Here is a 17,733-nt window from a genome sequence, read left to right as displayed (position 1 = left end):
GTAATCGATTGTGAGTGAAGTGTTCTGACAAGAGGCTCTGCCGGTTGGAGTGTCGGTTTGATTTGTTTGTAATCCCTATGTTTGGGATTTAACGACGACTGCCATTCCAACGTCGCATGTGCGACTCGATGGGGACTTACGTTATCGGTGATATTAAAAGGTCAGATGTGCGAACATTTACAGGCAATGACAGTCGCGGCATGCGCAGATAACAATGCCTGCGCCGTGTGTGGGCAGTTTATCGGTCAGGGTGGATGTGTGACGGTCGGATTTGTGATCCATTGTATGAAGTTAGCAAACTTAAAAGCAATAGGTTCGCTACGAACTTGTTGTTTGGTTTCTATTGTAATATTGGTAATCGGTTGTTTCTTTTGTCAGTCCACTGCTGGATGAAGGCCTAGCCTATGCCGTGTCGTCAGTCTGGACACTTGTTTGAGCATACTTCACCACGCTGGCCAGTTGCAGGTCACCAAAGTCAGGGGGTGCGGGGTGGCTTGGGCTCGCGACCCGTTCGGGTTTCTCTCACCACTGAACGGAGGCTGTGGCCCGGAATTGGATCGCGGGTTCACAGCGCGCGGCGTGCTGACCGCCCGTGCACCGTCGCTCCACGCCACGCCGCGATGAGCCCCAACGGGTTTCCGGCCGTGTCGCAACCTCGGGGCTGATCCGTGTCTGGACCGGGTCTGCGACCGCCCTTCATCAGACCGCACTCACCGGTCTGGTGAAGTATGGCCAAACAAACTCCCATGATGGGCACGGCGTGGGGAGGCCTTTATGCAGCAGTAGTTTGACAAAGGAATGCTTTTTTTTATTTAAAGTAGTTATTTAATTATCAATGAAAGCATCGATATTGTGTGATTTTTCTGATGTTGATGTTTGCCGGTTTGATATTGATCTACTCAATTACCTCCCTACTCACCTTAATACCTGCGCACGCACCCAACTACCTCCCGACCTATGTACACACCTCACTGCATACCTCCTCACACACTCATCCACTCCTTTACCTCCCTCCCCACTTACCTAACTGCATACCTGAATTATCCACCCACCTGCATTCCTACTCACCCACCCAACTACCTCCCTACCCAAACACATAACTGCATCCCTAATCACCCACCAAATTATCTATGCACCACTTACCTAAAAACGTGCTTACCCACTTAATGTCTTACCTCCTTGTATATATACTCACCAACCCGACACCTACCTACAGACCTAATCAACTACCTACCAACCTACCTGCATACCAACTCACCCACCCAACTACCGAGCCACATAACTTCGTACCCATCCACCCAACCACGAGCCTAAATCGGCCTGCTCATCCATCTGCATATCTAATCACCACCTCCCCACAAACCTACCCGTCCACTCCGGCCACACTACCCGCTACCCAGAGGCCGCTGCGGCGTCCGAATCGATGAGCTGCTGCGGTAGTCCTCGCTGCGCGTTGATCGACCGCCGGGCCATAATAGCAGTGGCTCGGCTCGTTTAATGTTTGATGGGCGTAGCAGTAACGCTGCCCGGGCCATCCCTGCCGCGGCCCTGGGGTTTTGGGGGCAGTAGCTAAAGCAGATAAGTAGCTGCTGTGCGCCGCTGCGATCGGCGGGGAAACGCTGATTTGTGTACAGTAGAGGGCTCTGCGGATACAGAGGTTTAGAAATCCGTGGGGGCATTGGCGCGCGTGAGCATTTGCGTCGTGGAAGCGATGGTGTGTCGCAACACATTGGTGGTCGCATGGATTAGTTTGTTTGGCTTTGTTTACACGTGCGTGCGTGTGTGTGGTTTGAGTGTGTGGCTTCGTGTGTGTGCTTGTTAAAATGTGTCAGTGCATTCGGAGAAGGGTAGTGCTGCGGTTAGCGTGCTGCGCTACGAACCGAGTTCGATCTCGCTCGTGGTCAACACTCGTGACGATTATCTGAACTGGTCCTGGGCCTCCCCTAGGTCAAATGAGTACCTGGTGCAGTGTGTGAACATCTGCACTGGGTAGACAAAGGTGGTCGGGCGTGGTGCTGGCCCCATCCTCTCGTGCAGTTCCGGTCTTCATAGGTGTTCGCTAACAGCACTATGGAGGGTGTCTTGTCTTGTGCGTGTTAATGTCTGATATTGCATATTAAGGCTTACAGATCCTTGAAATGTCTGGACACAGTCCCATCAGTGGGCTCTTCGGACAGGCGAGGAGGCTGCGTTGGCTGGGTCACGTAGCCCGCATGCCCAGCCACCACATGCCCAAGCAGCTTCTGTTTGGCTGCATAGAGGGGGCTAAATAGACGCGACACGGGCAGTAGATGAAATGGGATGATGTAGTACAGGAGAATTTGGAGCTAACTAGAATTTCCATTTACTGGTACCAAATTGTAGACGAGACCACTCGCCAGTTTGAGGCAGTCACCCTCCGACAACAACAGAATGCAGAGGAGCGACGCTTACATCAATAAGTTGAGTGCTGGGTGGATAAAACAAGCTGGCCCGAATGGTGCATCTGTCAGTCATCTTCGTCTGCTAGCAGGTAACAACTGGGTCTGTTCTGTGACAAACTCCCAGTGAGTCTTCCACGCTTCATGTGGCCAACAAAGTGCACTTAGGCTGGCATGAGCGCCGTGATGATGCCACAAATCATGAGTGTGTGTATGGGTTATTTTTTACGAGTACGTATACTTGTGTGTGTGGTTGTTTTTTTGCGCTTTTGCATGTGAATGTACATGGATATTACATGTGTGCAAGTATACTGGGAGCAAGAGTGTGTGGAAGAGTATCTGTCGGGATTGAGTACCTGGTGCGGTGTGTGGTAAACATCGCCACTCGGGAGGCAAAGATGGCCGGTGTGGTTCTGGCCAACCCACCCCCTCGTGTGCCGTGCCGGCCTTCATAGGTGCTGCTACTCGCTAACAGCACTTGCCCCAACAGTCTGTTAAGGCTATCGAGATAAGTTTTGTCTCTGTTTTGGGATTGGTGGCATAGTGGCTAGTCGCACTGCGCTGGGAACCGGCCACAACAAACACTAGCAGTGGATTATATCTGAGCCAGTTCTGGGCCCCCCTAGGTTGACTCAGCAATAGATAAGTAGCTGGTGGAGGGTGTAAACATTATCATCACACCACCTCCTCGTGCACCGCGACGGTCTTAATAGGTGCTCTCTAACAGAACCTTCCAGAACAGTCGATGTCGGCTACACAGGGGATCTTTGGCTTTGTGTGTGGGTGATCTACAAATTGCCCCGACATCCGTACGAGCATTATGTTGCACTCATCTCTCCTGTCAATCCTGACTCGGCGATGAAAACTCCACATTACTTTGACATGGGCAGCCGAACGAATAACTGTTGTTGACCACCCACAAAGTGGAAATAATTTGTATCTACCCCTAGTTGATAATCATTGTTGTGGTCGTGGTAATCAAGATGACGGTACTTCTGATGGTGATGGTGGCTGTGGTGGACTGTGGTGGAGTTCGAGGTAACCATCATGAATATGGGTGCTGATGGTGACGCTTTGTAGTGGTGATTATGATGAGAGTGTTAATAACAATGGTGATTGTGCTGCTGGTGATAATTATTGCGACAGCGCTGCCTTTGATGATGATGATGACCACAGTGTTTACTCAATATGACAATGGTGCTGTTGATGATGGTGGTGGCGGCAATGATGATGGCGGTGATGGTGCTGCTGATGATGGTTATCATGACAGCGCTGCCATTGGCGATGATGATGGTGGTGGTGGCGGTGACGCAGCTTACTCTGGTGACGATGGTGATGTTCTGAATCTGCCCGCGTGTGCTTGAGCACAATTACTCTTGCACTCAAGTAACGATGCTTAGAATTCAGCCGCCGCGTGCGCGCTAAAAATAAACTCTCTCTCTGAGTGGCCGTCCTGCTGCTGCTGTTCCGGAACAGAATGGGCCCCCCTCCACTTCTACTCCCGTGCGTCCCCACGCTTCCTAATGCGCCGCCAATTTGCACTGAAAAGCGTGCAGGTGTCCCGGCTGTGTAGTTGTTCTTCGTGTCAAAGAAGCCCTTCCCAATGCAATCAGTACCGGCACGGTTGCCCCCTCCTTTAGGTTGGCTCGGCCTTGAATGAGTGCCTGGAATGGATTTTGAATTTCGGCACTGGGGAGACCAGGTAAGGCCCTGCTGAACAGTGTAGCTCTTTTTTGGAAGTGACCTGGTCACAGCTGATAGCTCAACCAATTGGCTTATCACGTGGAAATGTTTAGCAGCCAAAGCTTCTGAACACCATTCTAAATGTGGAAGAAAAAAACTGGAGGACCCGGATAAAAATCCACACGACCACAGGGAGAACATGCAAGCTTCAAATATACAGGCGTCAGGGTCTGGATCGAAACCACGACCTCCTCTATACCAGTCAAGGTAGGAGGCTCTGCGAGTGTTCCAAATGCAAACCGTACCAGCATTGTTGCCTCCTCTGGGTTGACTCAGCCTTTAATGAGTGTGTGGCATGGTGGTTCAAGTTTAGCACCGGTGAGACAGAGGCGGTCTGGCCTGTGAGTTGTGTAGCTGTTTGAGTGTACGGAAAAAAATCGCTGACAAATACAATCATTACCAGCACTGTGCCCCCTTCTAGGTTTACTCAGCCATAAATGTGTGCCAAGTATGGTGTGTGAACATCAGCACTGGGGAAACCAAGGTGGTTGTGCACACTGTGCTACAAACACAACAACCTGAGTTGGAAATTTCCGGCCACACCTAACATCAGTGGTGATGATCTTAACTAATCCTGGTCCATGGTCTCCCCTAGGTCGACTCAGTATTAAAATAGTACTTAGCACAGAATGCAAATTGTACCACTGCAGAGATGAAGGTGGCCGGGTGTGGTGCTGGCCACACTACCCCTTCGTGCGCTGTGTTGTCCTTAATAGGTGCTCGCTAACAGCATGCACCCATTTGGTTATCACGACGAATACGTCTTTGACTTGGCATGGCTTTAACGGGGAACTGTTGTACACGTGGCTACAAGACAGGAAGTAAGATGGGGAGGGAGAAGGAATGGGGAATACGAGGAGGAGGATGGAAAAGGAGTGGAGGAACGGGAGCGGAGGGGTGAGGAGGGGTGAGGAGGGGTGAGGAGGGGTGAGGAGGGGTGAGGAGGGGTGAGGAGGGGTGAGGAGGGGTGAGGAGGGGTGAGGAGGGGTGAGGAGGGGTGAGGAGGGGTGAGGAGGGGTGAGGAGGGGTGAGGAGGGGTGAGGAGGGGTGAGGAGGGGTGAGGAGGGGTGAGGAGGGGTGAGGAGGGGTGAGGAGGGGTGAGGAGGGGTGAGGAGGGGTGAGGAGGGGTGAGGAGGGGTGAGGAGAGAGAGGCTGCATCAGGGCCTTGACTTTGCTGCTGCTGTACGGAGGAGGATGAGCGGACTGCGTTTTCACAGTAGGCGGGGAGAGGGGCGGGGTTCAGAGTGGGGGGTGACCACACAGGAGTCACGTGACTTACTGGAGGCTTCAGCTGGTTTGGGTAAAGATTTTTTTTTCTACTAAGAGTACACTTTTTATGTGTTTATGCACATACACATACAGTGTATGTACTGCTCTATGTACACACATGCATGTGTGCATTTATGGATGTACCTTACCCATCACAATTGCATCCATATTTATTGTATTAAGCTATGAACTTTGTGTGTATACATATGCATTATAAAGGAAAGCCTTTCTTTCTAATGCGTCCGATAAAGCTTTTATTGAAAAGCAATTTAGCCGATTTAATACGCTTAATGGATTTGATTGAACGGCACTAGAATTGCTCTCAGCAAATATATAATTAAGCTAATTACAGCGTTGTGTCTACCGCGGTATAGACTGCTAAGCTTTACCGCCACCATCATGATTATTATTATCATGGGGCCGTGCTCTATCCGCTGCTGGATCAAGGCCTTTCCCCCCTCCCCAAGCCGTCACCGTCCATCGCGGGTTCGCAGTGAGACAACCCTGCCTGGTTTGCGCACGACCGACCGACTTGGCCGCTGCCGCCGTGGCCGCTGCCGCCGTGGTCGTGGGCCACGGTGGACGCCCTCTCGACGAGGGGGGGGGGGGGGTTGTAGCCCGGCTGTGGCCGTGATGCCGAGCCACCGGCCTGCGTCCCTTCTGGCGACGTGCCCTGGCCAAGCCCACTCGCCTTTTTTTCCTAAGCAGACGTGTCTCCTTTCTCTCCCAGTTCTCTGCTGGGTACCCAAGGTGTCTAAATATGCATGAAAGTTATTTTGATTATTTTGCTGCTCGACATTTCCATGTTATAAGCCACTCTGGCCAGGTTGCTTCTGAAAAACAAGTGAATACCACAGTGGGCTTTGCCTGGTAGGATGGGGATGGTTTATTTGTATTTGTTTGGGTGATTTTTGTTTGCCTTACCTGTACGTTGTACTACTATCGTGTTGTTGTACTGTTGTAAATTCTTACCTGCCCTGACTGTAAATCTGTGATAAAGCGCTCAGATGCACCTCCTCTATGTTGGTGTGAAGAAGGGCGTTTTACCCGAAACGTCTCCTGTTACGCTGTGAGATGGAAAGAGTTTGTCCTTTTCGTAACCACTGTTGTACAATACATGCCTTGTGCATACAGTACTGTGTATGACAAAAAAAATGAAGATCCTCCGTATAGCCTGTAACAGACTGTTGGGGCAAGTGCTGTTAGCGAGCACCTATGAAGTTCGGCATGGCACATGAGTGAGTGGGTGGCCAGCACCGCGCCCTACCGCCTTTGTCTCCTTAGTATGCGATGATTTTACACATCGCACCAGGTATACTCATTTGAGTCATAACTGTGTATGAACACACACACACGCTCTCTTGGTTCAATGAAAAAATTTATTTTATTTCACCAGGTGACAACTGAAAATAGACCTGGATGAGTCTCATTTGCAAGAGTTACCTGGGGGCATTTAGCCTGTTGTTGGGGACGAAATTTGAATCCCTCACGGCGGCACACAATGGCCTACTCCTGGCACTGACGTCAACGGATCGTTAACTTGCACCAGGAAGCTGGCGTGCGCAGGAGTGGTGTTGTCAGGGTTATTGCACCGCAGGAATAGTCAGGGGTGGCGTGGCCAACGGAATGGAATCTCTACAGCAGCGTCACTGCTTCTTGAACGTCAGGCCAAGTCAACGCCCTCGTAAATAAATACAGACACACACGTGCACATATGCAGATACACATCCCCAGTAGAGCCTTTGACAGGCTGTCGGGGCAGGTGCTGTTAGCGAGCACCTGTTGTGGCTGGCACGGCATGGCACAAGAGGGCTTGCTGTTGCCAGAACCACGCCCGGCCGCCTTTGTCTCCCCAGTGCTGATATTTACACAGCACAACAGACACTCATTTAACGCCAAGTCGACCTAGGACAGGTCCAGTCGACCGAGGAGAAGCGCAGGACTGGTTCAGATAACCGTCACTGCTATCACTCGTTAGCGGGAATCGAATCTGGGTCGCTGGGTTCGTAGCGCAGCCCGCTAACCGTTACACTGCACAGACAAGACAAAGATCCCCCGTATAGCCTTCAAAGACTGTTGGGGCAAGTGCCGTTAGCGAGCACCTATGAAGGCCGGCACGGCACACGAGGGGTTGGGTGGCCAGCACCACGCCCGGCCGCCTTTGTCTTTCTAGTGGCGATGTTTACACATCGCACCAGTTCCTGATTTGAGGCTGAGTTGACCTTGGGGAGGCCCAGGACTACACAGACACACACACAAAGACACAAATACACTCTTTCACACGTCGCTCGTAACAGCAGCCATCAGCAATCCTACGCCAGCTCGCCGGCCATTTGTCGTTAAAGCATTTCTCACACTCCGCTCAGTCCCCCGAGAAATTAGGACTTTCCCCGCGCAACCCTGCCTCTGCTGCGTGTCGGTGTCGCTTTATTAGAGGCCCGCGGCACTCGGCCACTGGTAAAACGATCCCTCACCCCCCCCCACTTGTCATGACGGCATCACACCCTGGCGGTGGCTGGCCGGTGAGTGAGAGGTGATGGGGAGCTGTTTTCGCCTGGCAAGTGGGCATCCTCTTCCCATGTGTGTGCCTTGGTGTCCGTGTGCCAACTTGGCCCGCTTAGCCCTGAAGCTGGACCTGCACCTGAATGATCGGCTGCACAACTCGCTTGCACGCGGACGCCTCTGCAACCGGGTTGCAAGCAGTGGCACAACTAGTTGCTCGCCTGAAAGTAGAGGCAGACTGTGCGGTTTGTGGCGAAGCATTCCATCGCTCGCACATTTTCCAACTAATTTTGCCAAATAAAAAAAATCGCCCACAGAATACTCTAATGAATGCTGCACGTCACTCTTACAATTGAGACTCATACTGGCTTCTAGAGTTCTCACCCTGTTAGAAAACATAAACTTGGTGCATAAAACTACGAGCTGTCGTTTAATTTCCTGTTCTAAACATTGGGTTACTCATGGACAAGGGCAGGATATGGCCCTTGTTTCTGGGGATGCTTCGATCGCCGTCCTGTCTAGCGTCTACGCAGCGTCGCCTCGGTGTACGTCAACATCTTAGCCACTGAACACGGGTGAAGGATGTGGCGACTATAATGGGCATCCCTTCGTCGGTGACGATCGAAGCGTCCGTTTAATAGAACTGACCGCGCCATTACCAGAAACAACCATGCGCGTGCTTTTCAACGCGGGAACCTTGCAGTGCAGCTACTCGCTCAGGCGACGGACAAAGCAGTTGCAGGCGATGATTGAGTTGCATGATTTGGACAGCGGTTTTGTCCCGGAACTGACAGCTCGGGAATAGTGCCGTGCTTCAAGGCCGGGACGTTAGCGTTGTGGGCGATGTGCAGCTGCTCACACGGCGATCGCCGACACACTGCTGCACCTCCGATTAGCACGGCTGGCTATGTACGGTGCGAATAAAGTTCAACACGTGCATACACCATACCTGTCAACCCCTTATCAGGACCCTACCTTATTACAGACCATTTCACACCTTATTGGTCACCCCGTGCCCTTATAAATCTCAACGTTCATCCTACAAAATCCCATCACAAGGGAGAAACGCAAACAAATATTGAAAATGTGCCCGTATTGAAACGGCTGTACAGCGTATGAACCTGAAAACGAAATTTCCCTGTACAAGAATATGGGTAAACCGTATGGGTTGACAGGTATGACACACACTCCAATAGTGGCGAGATGTTAACTTCCTCACTTGGTATACAGGAGGTTGTGGGTTCGATCCTGACCCTGACACCTCGATATTTGGAGTTTGCATGTTCTCATTCCCCGTGGTTGTATGGATTTTTCTCCGGGTCCTCCGGTGTTTTTGCTCCACACTTAGAAACCGGCGTTAAGAGTATTTGGCTACGATTATACATTTCCACGTGATAAGCCGCTTCGTTGAGCTATCATTTGTGAGAGCCAGGTCGCTTCTGAAAAAGAGCCGTATAGCTCGGCGAGCCTTACCTGGTAAAATAAAAAATAGTTTTTAGTTTTTTAAATAGTTTATCGACTCCGTACTCTTGAACGCCACCAAGTGGGAGCGTCTCTACGGCCGCCAATCAAGCTAGGCTCAGTGCGAGTTCAGAGCTGGGTGAGGGCCTCCCCATGCCGCGCGGTTCGTGCTCGTCGTCTGACCGTACTTTCACCGCGCCTGTCGGTGCGGGTTCGGCGAAGGCGTCGGGGCACAGTCCTGCAGCAGTCGTCGCTGCTCTGTCCTCTGCTGCCGACTGCATAGCGCCGCAGCAGCCTATAGCAAACCTGCTGTTGGCACGGTGGTCACCCGTCAAATCAACTATCCAGGCTGAACAAAAGAAACCTGCTTAGCTTTTCGAGATCGAGCGCATCCCGGGTGACTTGGTCACGGTGTGCATGTGGCCGTCGTGCACGCACGCACACAAGACAAATACGAAGTTGCTCCAACGGATGTGTAGGCTTTACAGGGGGGGTGCGGAGGGGAGTAGGATCTTTATCTTGGTCTAAGTTGATGTTAGCGAGCACCTATGAAGGCCGGCACGGCACACTGCGGGGGTGGGTGGCCAGCACCACACTCGACTGGCCTTTGTCTCCACACACGGCTGAAATTTACACACCGCACCAGGTACTCAATCAAGGCCGAGTGGACCTAGGGGATACGCAGCCTTAGGACCCGGTTCCAATACGCGCCACTTTTGTTAGCCATGGCCGTTAATTGAATTTGTGTGGTCCGTTTTGTAGTGCATTGTGCTGACCGCGAACGCTGCCGCCACCCCCATTACATATCTCCGACGGGCACGCATTTAGACACGCGGACGCTCGCATATTTGCACGCCCACACTCTCAAGCTCGCACACAATTAGCAGAGTGCTGTAATGTGCACTATTCTGGGCTAAATCACAAGCTGTCCAAACACGAATGTCATTGAATGATGGCCCCTTAATTCCTCGCAGTGTAAATCCCATTGCAGGGTCTAATTGTGTTAAATTAATTCCCGGCTTGTATTTAAGTCGTGTATATATATATAAAATGTTATACTTGTGCAAATTGTTCAGTACTTCGAGGAGCGATGGTATTTGCATACGTAATCGCAGGTTGGATTATTGTTACATTATGTCGGCACACTCTTGAAGGCTGGTAACGGTGCGGCCCTGCAGTAACTTGCTCCGGCCGCCACTTGCGTTTGTGCGCCTAACTCGAGGGGAAACTCAAGAGAGCGCTCGGTCTCTCCTAGGTTGACTCAGTCATAAATGAGTACCTGATACAGTATGTGAAGGGCAGTGCTGTGGGGAGACAAAGGAGGACGTTTCTTGGTACTGGACACGCCAGCCTCTGGTTTGGTATTTGCGCCTTTCTTGCGGTCCGAGGCTATCATGCGGGCGTTTCTATTTCACAGACAAGGATAGGGAATTTTTCAAATTTGGACTTAAGTTTTGAATGTGCCCATGGGATCTTTAGCGTCCACCGGTAGTCCTTTTGGTACGTACAGCCCCGCAGTATTAACCAGAGCGGCCGCTGGGCTTTGAACCTGCGAACCTCTGCTGCGAGCGGTCAATGCGGCCACCACCTGGCCTTGTCAACGCCCATGTTAGGCACTCTCTGACGGTGCTTTTCCCCAGATGTGTTCCTGGTTAAAGCAACAATTGTTTTGAGTTATTTTGTGTGCGTGCATGCGTGCGTGTTTGCGTGTGCGTGCGTGTTTGTGTGCGTTTCTCGTCGTCACAGAGCCAAGATGAAGGTCACATCAAGGAGATAAACATCACCCATCACGTGAAGGAGGGCTCCGAGAAGGCCGACCCATCACAGTTTGAGCTGCTCAAAGTTTTGGGCCAGGGCTCGTTTGGAAAGGTACAATTTCACCCAGCCAGACTCACATCTACGCCGCCTCTTAATCTCTGTTAATGCTTCACATGTGATAATTACAATAATTGCTGCTTGTATATTGGCTTTCATAACATCTCAAGGTACTTTACATCAATGACAGTGAGCAGGGCGGAGGGAGCGGGGTGGTTGGGTAAGAAGTGGGCCAATTAAAATAGAAAATGCCTTCTGACAGATAAATATTTTTAGTCGAACCAGAGAGTTCCACAGTCTGGGTACCACGGGAAGGAAGGCCCAGATAGTTCCACAGTCTGGGTGCCACGGGAGTGAAGGCCCAGAGATCGCTGCCCATGGACTTGTGGGGATGCAGAGATTACGTTTCACAGTTTAAGTTTTCCATCGCAGTCTGATCACAAATAATTATCTAGCTTTGAGTGGCGGTGTAGTTATAAGCAATGAATGCCTGTCCCAGTTAGGGGTCTCTACTCTGCGCATCATCATCATCATCAGCACTAGCAGCAGAGTCATCATAATTATCAGCGTTTATTGTCATCGCTGGTTGCTGTTTGTTGCTGGTCGCTGGACGTTTTGGGGCATTGTGCTCAGCACACATGGTTCAACCACGGACTGTGCTCTACTGACCACCACGTGACCCCGTGGCATGCAACACCTGCTATGCACAATGGTCGCCCATCCAATCACTATCCAGGCTCAAGTTTGCTCAGCTTCCAAGAGTCAGGTTTGCTGACACCCCGATCGCTCCTTATGGAGCATCCGAAAGCACATACGCTCTACCTGAGGGGAGGTCCCCGTTCGCCGATACGACACGAGACTGTGGCATGGAAGAAACGTCATAATCTCCTCGCTGGCGTAAAGCCGATGACAGCGCGATTTCTTTTCGGAATGTGAATCGGGAGAAATCATTTTGCACCACACCCCCCGAACATGGGCGGAGTGCCGAGCTGCGTCCCCACAACGATTGATTGGACTCGAAATTTGGTAGGTGGAGATTGGTGGGGGAATTTAAAAAAATTATAAAATATATTGCCATGTCCTTTTCCCAAGTGCAGGGTGACCTTGTGTTTAAAAATAGAAGGCTTTTAATCTGGATCCGGAGCAGTGGTTGGTGGTGGCCCACAGAACTATGGGAATATTTATTTATTTATGTTTTACACATTGGACACTGCGTGCTGTCGGAGTAAGTAACGAAACAATTGTTAGTGTTTTACGTTTCAATTTTGAAACGTAAAACACTAACGATATTTTGTACGTGGGTGGCCAGGTGACACACCGGGGGTGGGGGGAGGGGCTCATACCGTGCGGCATAGACACTGGGGCCGCTACCGCTGAAAACCTGGGTTTGTGTCCAGGCTTCAACCGGCTGTGGTTAAAATGGTTTCTCAAGTACAGTGTGTTGATGGCCCCAACCCGATCACCAATGGCAATGGAAAAAGCAAACCAGATTAATTGTAAATATTATTGACTTTATTCACTCCACGCCGCAAATACAAATTAAGGCGAGAAAGATGGAAGCAAGTCTGGGCTGCTGCCGACGTCAAAATCGACAGCTCATACAGGACCCTACCATCGAACCTGCCGGTTTCAACCGTCCACGCCGCCAATGTGTCGATCATCAACCGAATCGTGACTTGGCCACGTGGCCGATGCAGCCACCTGATGGACAACGATTCAGCGGCCAGCAAGTAGCGCGGCCACGAATCCCAAACCATCAACCACATTGTAAACACTCCGCTGCTGCCGCTGCCTTCACACCTTTACAGGAGGAATGGACGAGATCCACTCTGTTTCTGAACGGACAATTGAGTGGATAACAAATCTAAAATTACATCTGCTGCTATTAATCCATACAAAAGAAAAATCCTTAATTCGGCTTCGTGCAGAGCTCCCTGAGATTTTTCACTTTTGTTTGACTGATTGATATGGAACGGGACACTCTTTACAGGGCATATGAACGGTGTGCTCGCAGCGTGGATGAGAAGCTGTTGAAGGGGCTTGAGAAGTTCAGGAATTCTTTAACTTCATCAGCGTGTGTCACAGGACGTGGCCGTCCCGTGACACACGCTCAAAGTGGCAGTTTCAAGTGGACATTGTTCATCTCGTGACACAACGCAGATTGCGCACCCGGGGGTATAATCGGAAGAAATATAATTTAAAAAATCGGTCAAAATGCAGCTGCGTTCGTAACTGTAATTGACATCAGATTTGGTTGCCACTAAATGCAAAGCGTTTGGCGCTTAGACTACGGCCGTGTTCGTCGTGCGCGAATCAACAGGAAGGTAGCGATTCACGTCCTGGTCAGAGGTCATCTCAGCCACTCATCATCATCATTCCTCTGGGGTGGATAAACAACTCATACCACTGTGTGGGAAATCAAAAGTGGTCATCCTATTTGGAAAACTCTTTTCTTCTCCACAACCCACAACCCTGTGGCTAAGCTGCACCAGCAGCCGCCAGGAACCCTCTCCCACTGCCCGTGTGCAGCATCCAGGCACCATCATCCACATTCAAGCAGCAGCTCACGGCTCTCGCCTGTCCAGTCTCTCACCTGCTTTGGCCCTCGCCTGTCCAGGTTGTCACCTGGTCATAGGTGCTACTCACTAACAGCACTTGCCACAGACGTCTGCTAAAGCTACACGGGGGACCTTTGTCTTTGTAGGTGTTTCTGGTGCGGAAAATCAAGGGTCCCGATGCTGGGCAACTGTACGCCATGAAGGTGCTCAAGAAAGCCACGCTGAAGGGTGAGTGTGTGGCGGTGACGGTGGTGGTAGCAGTGGTAGCGTTGGTGGCGGTGGTGAGGGTGGTGGCTGTGGCGGTGGTGGTGATGATGATGGTGATGATGATGGTGGTGATGATGGTGGTGATGATGGTGGTGACGATGGTGGTGGTGAGGGTGGTGGCGGTGGCGGTGACGGTGAGGGTGGTGGCGGCGGTGAGGGTGGTGGTGGTGACGGTGGTGGTGGTGACGGTGGTGGTGGTGAGGGTGGTGGCGGTGAGGTTGGTGGCGGTGAGGGTGGTGGCGGTGACGGTGGCGGCAGTTGCGACGGTAGCGGTGATGACCGAGTGTCGACTTCGCAGGGCAGGGGCCTTGCGATGACCGTGGTGAGACAGCAATGCTGACGTTCTGCCATTGAGACGCAGCTTTGATCCACTCGCCTGCCTGCCCACACACACTGCCCACACGCCTGCCTACTCACCTACCGACTCACATACCTAGCACCCACCAACTACTTACTCACCTACCTCGTTAACCTGCCCACCTACCAACCCGCACCGTTTGGTTGTCAGGTTCCGTCTTCCATTGAGATGTTTCGCGCAGCCTGTCCTGGGCTAAGAGTTGCATAGCTGTGACACTTTGCTGTGACACTTTGCTCGTGCGCTGTGCCCCCTCCAGTCCGTGATCGCGTGCGGACGAAGATGGAGCGAGATATCCTGGTGGAGGTGAACCACCCCTTCATAGTGAAGCTTCACTATGGTAAATCCTCCGCCGTACCTCGCCGTAACACACCACACCAGTGCACCGCGGCGGTAGGAATGTGCTGCGATATGACAGCACGCCATGCCAGCAACGTCTCCCAACACCGAACACGTTTACCGGCACTCCAGAACGGACACTTCGATGTTTCCGCACAGAAGGGAGGAGGCCCTCATCCATCAGTGGATTGACAAGCCCGTACTTACGATTTATAATTTTCCCGCACAAATACCCTCCCATCTACCCACTCCTCCACCCACCTCACCCACCCACCTCTCTCCCTATTTACTCACCTACATACCCATTTATGCACCTAACCAACCACTTTCCCACCAACGTATTGACAGATGCACCCAACCACACGCCTATCTTGCCCATTCATGTGCCTACCTACCTACCCAGCCACCTATCCATCCAGCTATCTATTTATTCACCTCCCTACCTCTCTACCCACACACATACCTACCGACTTACCCACTCACCCAACCACCCACCTACCTACTTACCCACCTACTCAACCACCTACCTACCTGTCCAGCGACCTGTTTATACAGCTACCTACCTCCCGACTCACCCACATACCTACCCACCTACCCACCTACCTACCTATCCAGCTACCCTCCTAGCTGTCTCCCTACCCACTCACCTACCTACCCGACTGCCCAACTACCCACGTACCTACCGATCTACCTACCTACTTAATCAACTACCCATCCACCTACCTACTTATTCACAGACCTACCCACCCACCCAACTAGCAGTACAACAAATTGCTCACCGCCCATTGCAACCACTCGCCATGCCACCTGCCCAATCACCCGCTCAGCTGCCCCGTTCTGTTTGTGCTGCAGCATTCCAGACAGAAGGGAAGCTCTACCTGATTCTGGACTTCCTCAGGGGAGGAGACCTCTTCACTCGACTCTCAAAGGAGGTGAGCAGGCCCAGCTGTACGTGCGGATCACATGTCACACACACACACGCATGAAGAACAATATTCCCCGTATATCTTTTCATAGACTGTTGTAGCAAGCGCTGTTCGTGAGCCCCCATTAAGGTCTGTACGGCGCATGAGGGAGTGGGTGGTCTGCACGACACCCGGCCGCCTTTGTCTCCCCAACGGTGATGCTTACACATGAAACCAGATACTCATTTAAGGCTGAGGTAACCTAGGGGAGGCCCAAGACCAGTTCAGATAATCGTCCCTGGTGTTGACCGTGAGCGAGAGTCGAACTCGGGATGCCGGGATTGTCGAGTGCAACCGCAGCCCTACCGTTCCCCATAGTGCATAACAAAGACAAAGATCCCCCATGTAGCCTGTAACATACTGCTGGGGCAAGTGCTGTTCACGACTAGCACCTATGAAGGCCGACACAACAAAGACATAGGCAGAATCAGAATATTTATTTAGACTGGAGGAATCCGATTATCCATGAAGCTCTTGTTCACAGATGTCCAGTCTGCGCGAGTAAGAACGTTACAACAACAAACAGAACAAACACACGATAGCAGTGCCAAGTACAAGCAAGGTAAATAAATCACCCAAACACATACAGATACAACTCAACCATCCCCATCCTACCAGGCCACGCCGTCGTCCTACCACGGGACAAATGAAGTTTCGTGCAGAGGTCTCGCAGAGAGCAGCATCACCTGACACGCGTCGGAGAGCCGCCCTGAAGATGACGCCATCGTTGTCATCGCGGAACTGTTTCTGTCGTCGTTTCCATGGTTCCCTTCGCTTGCCCCCCCCCCGTGCCCCCCGCAGGTGATGTTCACGGAAGAGGACGTCAAGTTCTACCTTGCGGAACTGGCTCTGGCGCTGGACCACCTACACAGCCTCGGCATTATCTACCGCGACCTCAAACCTGAGAAGTGAGTCGCACCGTTGGTTTCGTTCATGAAATCCTAACGAAGGGGATAATTTGCGTGTTGTTTGAGTCTGGTTTAGTTTTGGGAAGTGTCATCTTTATGCAAATTGCATCTCACAACCGCTGAGGAAGCGGATGAGCTGGAAGGGAGCGGCGAGGCGGTGAGCCGGTGCTACTAACTATTAGGCAAGCTGCGTGTATATCCATATATTGAGATGTTTTCACCCGCTTAATGATTGTGTTCGTACATGTGGGTGGAACCCAGAGAAAAACCCACACGCCAGCGAGCCACAACACGATCCCCGTACAGATGGCGATTAGTCTACTTGCTAATGTGTAACATGAAAACATTTCCTGAGTTCACTGATTGGCTGATCTGATCACATGGGAGGGGGTGGGGGGGTGGAATTGCTCGCCCTTTACACCAACGTCTAATCACTGCGAGCGATTGCCTGAACGTTTGAGCGCTCGAGTCGACCAGACGAAGAGATGAACTCGGTGAAATCCACAGACGACTGAGGCTCTTGACTTTAAACCCCACGCGGTGTCGTCAACTTGGCTGAGACTCTACGACCAGCATAACAATTATTCTCACCGAACCAACGCCCCGCCAGAGGGTTTATCGCGTTTCCCAAATCTTCCCAGCAGAAAAATAGTTACCCAGATGCCGCCCCCTTAGCTTTGCTCCCTCGTTGAATCACCATATTACAATGAACCTCACCTTGCTTGTGTACCTGTTGAAGACGCAGGTAGCGGTTTAGTTGGCGTTTCGACCCCTATTGTCAAACTTGTGGGTACGTTTTTGATTCGGCAATTCATAATTTTTTGTGAGTGTCGTTTTTTTTTTTACCGGTCTCGTTTTATTCTGCTGCACATGCTCCTGTCCTGTGTCTGTTAAGAGCTCGAAGGTTACACTAGCTGTGTAGATTTGCATTCATTGTAAGTCGTCAATATTGGGGGCAGGGCAGCGCAGTGGCTCACAGCAAGAAGGGGGTGCTGGGTTCAATACCTGACTCAGGTGCCCTTCTGTGTGGAGTTTATACATTTTCCCTATTTTCTGCAAAGTGTGAGAGTGTGTGTGTGTGTGTGTGCGAAATAGTGAGTGTGTGGAGTTTGTGTGTTCTCCCCCTGGCCT

At 51.5% G+C, this 17,733-nt stretch overlaps 1 protein-coding gene across 3 annotated transcripts in view; it reads left to right on the top strand.

Moving 5' to 3' along the window:
* The window catches only part of LOC144733585 (ribosomal protein S6 kinase alpha-3), a 64,020-nt gene that overhangs the window by 28,445 nt on the left and 17,842 nt on the right, over window positions 1-17,733 (top strand). For all 3 annotated transcript variants that reach the window (XM_078615608.1, XM_078615607.1, XM_078615609.1), the window contains 5 exons: window positions 11,142-11,264; window positions 13,915-13,996; window positions 14,650-14,730; window positions 15,582-15,661; window positions 16,496-16,602. In XM_078615608.1, the coding sequence (XP_078471734.1) occupies window positions 11,142-11,264; window positions 13,915-13,996; window positions 14,650-14,730; window positions 15,582-15,661; window positions 16,496-16,602 (473 nt within the window). The remainder of the gene's footprint in view (window positions 1-11,141; window positions 11,265-13,914; window positions 13,997-14,649; window positions 14,731-15,581; window positions 15,662-16,495; window positions 16,603-17,733) is intronic.

The sequence above is a fragment of the Lampetra planeri genome, chromosome 47, assembly GCF_965212315.1.
Source record: "Lampetra planeri chromosome 47, kcLamPlan1.2.h2, whole genome shotgun sequence".
NCBI lineage: Eukaryota > Metazoa > Chordata > Hyperoartia > Petromyzontiformes > Petromyzontidae > Lampetra > Lampetra planeri.
The sequence above is the reverse complement of the archived record's forward strand: the minus strand, read 5'-3'. Positions and strand labels throughout refer to the sequence as shown.